Here is an 8714-nt window from a genome sequence, read left to right as displayed (position 1 = left end):
CTCATGCCACACTCAGCTTAATTGCCTGCTTGCCTGCCTGCCTGCCTTTCTTCCTTCCTTCCTTCCTTCCTTCCTTCCTTCCTTCCTTCCTTCCTTCCTTCCTTCATGCTGGGATACAACACAAGTTCTCATGCATGCCAGGAAAGTACTCTACTACTAGGTTACACCCAGCACTACTAATTTTTTTGGTGGGTACTAGGCATTGAACCCAGGAGTTTTCTCCCTCTGAGCTACATCCCTAGCTTTATATAATTATGTTTAAATTTTGCAGAGGGCCTCACTAAGTTGACGAGGCTGGCCGTGAACCTTCTCCTGTCTCGGCCACCCAGGTACGGGGTTGACAGGCATGCACCACTGTGGCTGCTTCCTTCTGCCCTTCTTGCAAGAAGCCATCACATTTAAACCACAGAGTCTTTGCACATTCTTTTCCCTGTCCCCAAAGGTTTTTGTAAAAATATTTAACTTTTATCAGGTCATGGGCGCTGGCCAGTTAGAAATGACAAGCACTAAACAGGATCCTGGAGGCTCATTGTTGAGACAGATATTCTCCATTCATATGGCAGATCCAGGGAGATGGAGTGAATTGTGGGAGCGCCTGAAAGATGTGGTGGAGTTAAAGGGGGAATGTCCAGCTGGCTGTGGTAGTACCTATCTGTAACCCCAGTACTTAGAAGGCTGAGACAAGAGGATCACAGGTTTGCAACCAGCTTCAGCAACCTCATGAGAAGGTTTTTCAAAACAATAAATAAATAAATAAATAAATAAATAAATAAATAAATAAATAAATAAGGCTAGGGGTGCAGCTCGGGTAGAATGACTCTGGGTTCAATTTCCAGTAGGACAGAAAGTGCGGGACTATCTAGATAGTGGCTACTTAGTAGCTTATTACCAATTCAGAGTCCACACTGAGTCCCCTCTCTACCTGGAAAATGGTCTCCTTCTCTCACCCCACAACATGTACATATATCTGATAACACCATGTCTTTTATTCTTCCTTTCTTGACTTCCTAGGGGAACTTTCCCTTAGTTTCCTGATAAAAAATCTTTCCTACTCAGGATCTCAGAAACTTTCGCCCCTTCCCTGTACTTTTTGCTGAGGCCAGTTTCCAGATACTTGGTAATCCATTCAGTAATGTGTCACCCCACTTTTTAAACACTCCCCGAGGGTCACAGGCATCACAACCCCATCAGCCCCACACACATTATAATACCAGCACCTAAGAGGCACTCCATGAATATTTATTGAGTGAATGAGTTTTCAAAAATACTTTTTAGAACTTCTTTGGAACATTTATGCTTTTCTAATGTAGCTGGCCTGTGTCTTGCCTTGGGGCTGTGTTGTTGGAAAGATCGCTTTTCTGAAAGCTATCATCTTCTTTTTGCTTTCTTATATACTTTTATGAAATGATTTCCCAATGGTGGCCAGGCCCCATGCTGTGGCTTATGCTTTGGTTGTAAGAAAAATGCCTCTCACTCACTCGATGTCCAATATGCAGATTAAAATGTTCTAAATTGACTTTGTCATTATTCCCAGAAATAAACATTGCATGAAGCCTCCTATGAACAAGGGTGTTTAAAACATTGAAGTAAACTCTCGTCCTGTCTTCAGACATTTATCAGTTTAATAATTTTCTCTTTATCCTTTATTCTTTGATACTGGGGATTCAACCCAGAGGCATTCTACCTCCACGATACATCCTCATCCCTTATTTCATTTTTATTTTGAAACAGGGTCTTGCTAAGGTTGCTGAGAGTATTGCCAAGTTACTGAAGCTTGTCTTGGACCTTTGATCCTACTGTCTCAGCCTCCCATGTACTAGGATTACAGGTGTGAGCAACCGTACCGGCTCTTGTTACCTTGTTTATAGACGTTCAGAATATTTTATTTCAAATTTTATTATGAGAATGTAGACCATATATTTTGTTCTGTTGTGACGAGAAGCAAAATTCATTGTTTTGAGTACTTGTGGTAATGATGATAATGATAGTGATGTTGATAATGATGGAGATGTTAGTATAGGATTCTTTACTCAAATTATCCATTTGTCCCCTTGAGTTCCCAACCACTTACTATATTTTTTAAGTCAGTCCGTTTTGCGGTTACTAAATTCTTTGCAGATTAGATCTGGTGTCTACACTGGAGGGCTATAACCTTTTCACGGGAGGAAATGCCAGATCAATTAACACCCTCTCAAAGTGTTCCCAGTGGTTGGCTCTTATTTGTCCCCAGAATTTAATGTCTGTCTCAACTGTTTCCTAGTTTCTCAGGGTTCATTGATAATATCATATGTCATATCAATGCATCTAATTCACATGATTTTTATGACTAGTTGGCTTTGTGTGCGGGGTATGTGTGTGTGTGTCATTGGGGAATGAACCCAGGGGCATTCTACCTCCAAGCTAAACCCCCTACGCTATTTTGAACCCATGGTCCTGTCTCAGCCTCCAGATTACTGGGATTACAGGCATGTACCACCATACCCAGCTGGCTTTGTATTTTGTCAGTTAAAAATATTATCATTGGCTATTTTATGCCTACCTGTCGTGTGTGTGTGTGTGTGTGTGTGTGTGTGTGTGTGTGTGTGTATGCTTGCCTTCTCTTGATTTCTGAACCACAGTTTCCTTACATGCATGATTGAAAGGAAATTATGGTTTGCATTTGCCATATAAGCCTAATAAAGAATGATTTCAGTTATTGATTAGATTAATAGTTGAAAAGCATTATGGTCACACAGTGTATCACTGACTGAACAGATAGAAATGCAAGAGAACTAGGTATTCTGAGAGTCTTTGGTCCAAGTAGAGAAACACCAGACCCTGGAAAGGCTTGGGTGGTATAGCGATTGATAGGGACAGATGCGTACTTCTCCACTGTCTTCTAAAATTATTCAGTGATTTTAGCATCGGTCACTGGAACCCAATGCCATTGAAAGTGTTTTTTTTCTTTTTTAGTACTGGGGATTGAACCCGGAGCCATTATACATCCAAGCTACACCCCCAGCCTTATTTTTATTCTTTATTTTGAAATAAGGTCTTACTAAGTTGAGGACGGCCTCACTAAGTTGTTGAGGCTGACCTCAAACCTGCTATCCTCCTGTCTCTTGTCTGGTGGTAAGCACCACCACTTTCAGCTTGAAAAGGACTTAGAAATTTATGTTGCAGCTGAGATTGGTGGTTCTTGCCTGTAATCCCAGGACTTGGGAGGTTTAGATAGGAAGAATGTAAGTGTAATGCCTACCCCTGCAACTTAGAGAGACTGTGTTTCAAAAAAAAAAAAAAATAGAGAGGGCTGAGGGTGCAGCTCAGTGGTCAGATGCTCCTGGGTTCAATCCCTAGTACCACCAAAAAAAAAAAAGTCTCTGATTCATTTGCACAGTAAAAAATACAACATGTGCTCCACTGTTATCTTCTTGCTTTTTTTTCAGTTTATTACATGTTCCAATTATACCACCCAGCATTTGCATTTCTTTTTCTGGATTCTGGACCATTTGCTGCCCCTGCAAGTGGTTAGAATGGCTGGGTATCTAACAGTTCTGAGGAGCAGTCTGCCAGCCATGACTAATGAGAGTGGTGTATAAATACCTCTGCTCCCTCGTTACTCTGCAGGGATATCCTTGCAGGACTGAGGCATCTGTTCTGCATGGGCTTGGCTTCCAGGGTTCGCTGGTGAGAATAAACGCCAGTCCCTCATGGTGAGAGATGGTTTTCTCTCTGGCTCCTTGGCTGCCTTCTTTCTCTGTTTCTCTTCTCTAAACCCAGACAGTTTGATCCTTTGCTTTCTAAGTAAGCAACTGGCACTTGGATTCATCTTACAGTGTTCTTGTGCAGGGCAGAATCTCAAACCAAACCACCTGTATTTTGTACTAACGGGAGTAGGGAGAAGTGGTCAAAGATCCCATGATGTTGTAGGATTTAAAATTACCATTCTAAGAAGAATAATCTTAGTTGTTTCTACATGTTTCAGATTCCCGTGTCCCTACCTACTGCATGTTATGCCGAATTCCTGCTATTCCACATCTCATTTCCTGCCCAAGAACAAGCACTGCCCAAGAGTCGCACTATGATAGGAATGACTGATTTAGCACCTTAAATACACAATGCTTGTTTTGATATTTCCATTCATGGTGTTATTATCTGATTGGGGAACCCACATATCAGAAGCCAGTATTGACACCACTCATGATAGAATCTGAGATTTCATTTGGTGATAACAAAACAGCCCAGTGCTGAAGAGCTGCTGAATCAGAGATTTGCACACTTTTCTTGCTTAAGTGGCAGACATTTGAGTTCCCAATTTCCCTGCATGGGACCAGCTGAGTTTCAGCAGTTCAGGGAACATCCAGAGAAGAACGTCTGGTTTTAAATGTGTTATCTCGTTGGCTTGGTCATTAACCATACATCTTAATTAGTTTCAGGGACCCACTGATAAATGGCACAGGAGTTTCACATGATTATTCCCTCTCAACAGGGATATTCCAGTTTATGAAAAGTCAGGAATGCAAGAAAGACAGTGGTTTCATTTGTAAGGTTCTGAGGTTGACTTATTTCTACCATTAGAATTAAAAAAAATATTTATATTGCATATCTAATTGGGAGCTTTCTGCATTTATCTCTGTGGAAACAACATTATCAATGTCTTCAAATGGACATTGGCAATGCTGCTTGTAATTCCTTTTACTTATTAGGCTATTCGGGAAATTGTGAAAAACCTTGCTTCAAGATATCTGCTTGTTCAACTCTGTTAGTTTTACTAAAATGTTATTGTTAGAGAAAGTGAGAAAAATTTGAATTTCAAATTAATATTTCAGTTTTTGCAATTATCATCTAGAAAAGTTTTAATATTTAATATGTTACCAGTTAGTATTTTAGTACTGGTGAAATTTTCTAATTCTGAAAAGATATTTCCATCTATCAGTTACACAAACTCTTTTTTAAGCATCTACATTTCAAGCACCCTCTATTTTGTATAAAATTGGTTTTTATTTTATATGAAGAAATTGAGTGCCTGTAAGTGATACAGTTTAAGGAAAAACAGAAAATCTCTTTTTTTAAAAAAAAATTACCTGTTTTTTTTTAAGTCTAACTTCTTTGTACATGTATCTTTACAGATTAAAGGATTTACCTGAAGACAAAGCATTCGGTTCATCAGAGACTGGACAAGAGTTACTCTTGTTTTGGGCAATTAAAGATGATGTTGCCATGGAAACAGTTGATCCTGCTTTCTCTCATTGGCTGCCTAGGAGGTAACAATAAGCTGTATTTTCTACTTTGAGGTTAGAATATTTTTGAGTCATGCTTAGATATTTTTTTTTCCTGGTACTGGGGATTGAATCCAGGAGCATTCTGTTTCTGAGTTAGACCCCAAGATTTGATTTATTATAATAATAATAATTATTATTGTTGTTCTTATTGTTCTTCTTATTATTATTTTATATTGAAACAGGGTCTTGCTAGGTGGTTGAGGGTCTCACTAAGTTTCTGAAGCTACCCTTGAAACTGTGATCCTCCTATCTCCAGCCTCCCAAGTACTGGGATGACAGTTGTGCACAATCATACCTGGCTACTAAAATAATTTTTAAATTTTGATACAAAATTTCAGTGGTCTTTAGGAAAAAGAAATCATTTTCCCCCAGAAAGCAAATAATTTAGGTTCTTATTTCTAAGAATTATGTTCTCATTGCTCTTCCTCTTAAGATTTACAAGCCATTTATCACCATAGCAAACAAAAAGACATTTGTTCTTAGAGCTCTACTACCAAATTGTAGTTAATTTATGAACACAAAATAAGGACCAAAAAGGAATATCACATTTCCTTCCTTCCTGCCTTCCTTCCTGCCTTCCTTCCTTCCTTCCTTCCTTCCTGTCTTCTCTTTTTTGTGATATCGAGGATGGAATCCAGGGGCATTCTGCCTCTGAGCTACACCCCCAGCCCTTTTTTATATTTTATTTTGAAACAGGGTCTCTCTCACTACGTTGCCAAGACTGGACTTGAACCTGCAATCCTCCTGTCTCAGCCTTTCAAGCTCTGGGAAGACAGTGTGCATCATCACGCCTGGCTTTCCTTTTCCTTTCTAAACAGAATCAGTGTGGATCGGGACAAATGGAAGTGACAGCTAAATCACATGGCATTTAAATGTATGAAAAAGCTGGGTGTGGTGGTTAACACTAGTAATCCCAGTATTGGGGAAGATGAGACAGGAAGATCCAGTTTCATAGCCAGCCTCAGCTACTTAAGCCCTCCACAATTCAGTGAGACCTTGTTTCAAGATAAGGAATAAAAAAATATAGGGCTGGGTATGTAGCTCAGAGGCAGAATGTCCCTGGGTTCCATCCCCAGCACCACAAAAATGAATGAATGAATGAATGAATGAATGAATGAACAAGCAAATAAATACATGAATATATTAAGTAGAAATCTAGGCCCTGTGCCAAACTTAAAAACTTCTTCAGATATTTAAATGTCAGTATATATGTCAAAAAATCATTGATTATAGAATTACTTTCACAGTTCTTGTATATTTTTACTGAGATGCCTCAAATGTGTTCCTAAGATCGTTTTCTTTGTTTGTTTGTTTGTTTTCTCCTAACCTAGTACTGAGGGAAAACTGGCAATCATTATTTGCAAATTTCTGTAGGCTTCAAAGAAAGAACAATACAGATATCAAAACTGAAAAAAGAATTTGTTTCTTTCTTAAATTCTCCATTTTGAATTTGTCTTTTTTTTTTAGTAGAAAGAGCAGAAATGACAGGTAATAGATTGTAGTCTTTCGGTAGAAGGAATAGAAATGACAGGTAGTAGATTGTAGCAGTATTATTTTTTATGATCCTAACTTTTGTACAAGCAACCTTGAAATTTCCCAATTGGTGAAAAGGACAGGAGGTAGACATAGAGTCTAGATAAAGACCATGAGGCTTGTTTTTCAAAAGCTTAAAATTTTAGTTGTAATTTTATTCCAGGTATGTATTGTATTGATTATAATTTAGGGTTTTGGAGAAATGTTTCACATATACATAAACAAAAATTTTAAATACTACAATGTATAGCTTACTAAAATGGAAAAATATTATAAAAAGTAGGTCAGCTTGTATATCTGGAGATGGTGGTTAAAGAAATTTCTTACCCTAACTGATCGATTAAAGAAACCTATTAGTTAAGGTAAGGGAGATGTATGTATATATGTATAATATACACACATACCTGTGTGCATACACACATATATTGTTATATATAATATAGATGTAACAATTTTATGTAGCATATTAAGAGATTGGCAGTCTTTATAATTATACTATGGAGAAGATTTTTTTTTTTTTTTTGGTAGTGCTGGGGATAGAACCCTTCTACCTCTGGGCTACACTCCCAGACCTATTTTATATTTTATTTAAATACAGGGTCTCTTAAGCCAGCGCAGCTGGCTTCAAATCTGAGCGATCCTCCTGTCTCCACCTTCCGAGCACAGGGATTATAAGTGTGTGCCACCATGCCTGGCTATGGAGAAAAATCTGACCCTTTTAACTTTTTTTTTTTTTAAAGAGTGTTGGTGTCAGGCATGGTGAAGCATACCTGTCATCCCAGTACTTGGGAGGCTGAGACAAAAAGATTGCAAGTTTGAGACCAGCCTCAATAAGTTGGTAAGATGCTGTTTAAAAATAAAATAGGGCTGGAAGTGTAGCTCAGAAGTAGAATGCCCCTAGGCTCAATCCCCAGCACCAAAATTAAAAAAAAAAAAAGAGTATTAGTTGTATACTCTAGTCCACATACTGAATGCTGGTACTCCTTTTGAATCTGTGTAGAATTTTAAATAAAATGCTGGCTTCTGAATGTGATACTTGTTAATAAATACGAGTCATTTTATATGTATTGAAAAAATCTATTTGATTTAGTAAATATACCATAAATCATTAGATATTATTGAAATCAAATAAAATAGATGGTGTAAATTTACTTGGTGATACTTACCAAAAAATATACAACCTTGCCTTATTTTATTTTTTATTTTGAAAGTCTTGCTAAGTTTCTGAGGGTCTTCATAAATTTCTGAGGCTGTCCTTGAACCAGTGATTCTCCTATCTCAGCCTCCCAAGTACTGGGATTATAGGCATGTATCACCATACCTGGCATGAATGTTTAACTTCTACATGTCCAAAAAGTCACCAAATTAGTTAAGTTAATGGGAGCATTTTAATTTTACAAGAAAATTTGTTAAGTACCTCTTAAGTATATAGGGTACATGACCTTCAAATACTGAATATTTTTATAAATGAGGTCAAGTTTTTGGTGTTCTTGCTTGGCAAGTACACAGAGATATGTCCTTAATCAATGTATGTGGGCATTCTAAACTTTCTATAATATGTTCTCTTTTTATTGTCAGTCTTCTAGTGGGAATAGCTAAGCAAATATAGCTCTTGCAGAAAGTGAAATTCTCTTGGGTAACTAAAATCATTTTTCATGTCTAGTCAAAAACATCATAAGGAAATTAGATTTCTATAAAAGTGTTAAAGCATCCTTATTTTACCAAATTCTCTTAAAATTGTAGTGATTAGTCTATAGTCTACCAATGTTTTGGTAGTTGCTATGAACGACTTATCAAATTAAGTAGCCATTAATTTTAGAAAGTATTAGACCTAGAAAGTAGAATGAGTCCTATTTAACTTTATTTATTTATTTATTTATTATTTATTTGGTACTGAGTTTGCAGTCAGGGCCAGTCTAC

At 37.5% G+C, this 8714-nt stretch overlaps 1 protein-coding gene across 1 annotated transcript in view; it reads left to right on the top strand.

Moving 5' to 3' along the window:
* Positions 1-5188: 5188 nt before the first annotated feature.
* CNTN3 (contactin 3) overlaps positions 5189-8714 on the top strand; it is a gene marked incomplete at both ends in the record, with an annotated part of 208780 nt that continues 205254 nt past the window's right edge. The window contains one exon of the mRNA XM_080718026.1: positions 5189-5243. Within this exon, the coding sequence (XP_080574152.1) occupies positions 5189-5243 (55 nt within the window). The remainder of the gene's footprint in view (positions 5244-8714) is intronic.

The sequence above is a fragment of the Muscardinus avellanarius genome (genome assembly GCF_963383645.1).
Source record: "Muscardinus avellanarius genome assembly, chromosome: 22".
In the NCBI taxonomy this organism is placed as follows: Eukaryota; Metazoa; Chordata; class Mammalia; order Rodentia; family Gliridae; genus Muscardinus; species Muscardinus avellanarius.
Note: the sequence above shows the minus strand (reverse complement) of the source record. Positions and strands in the feature narration are given on the sequence as shown.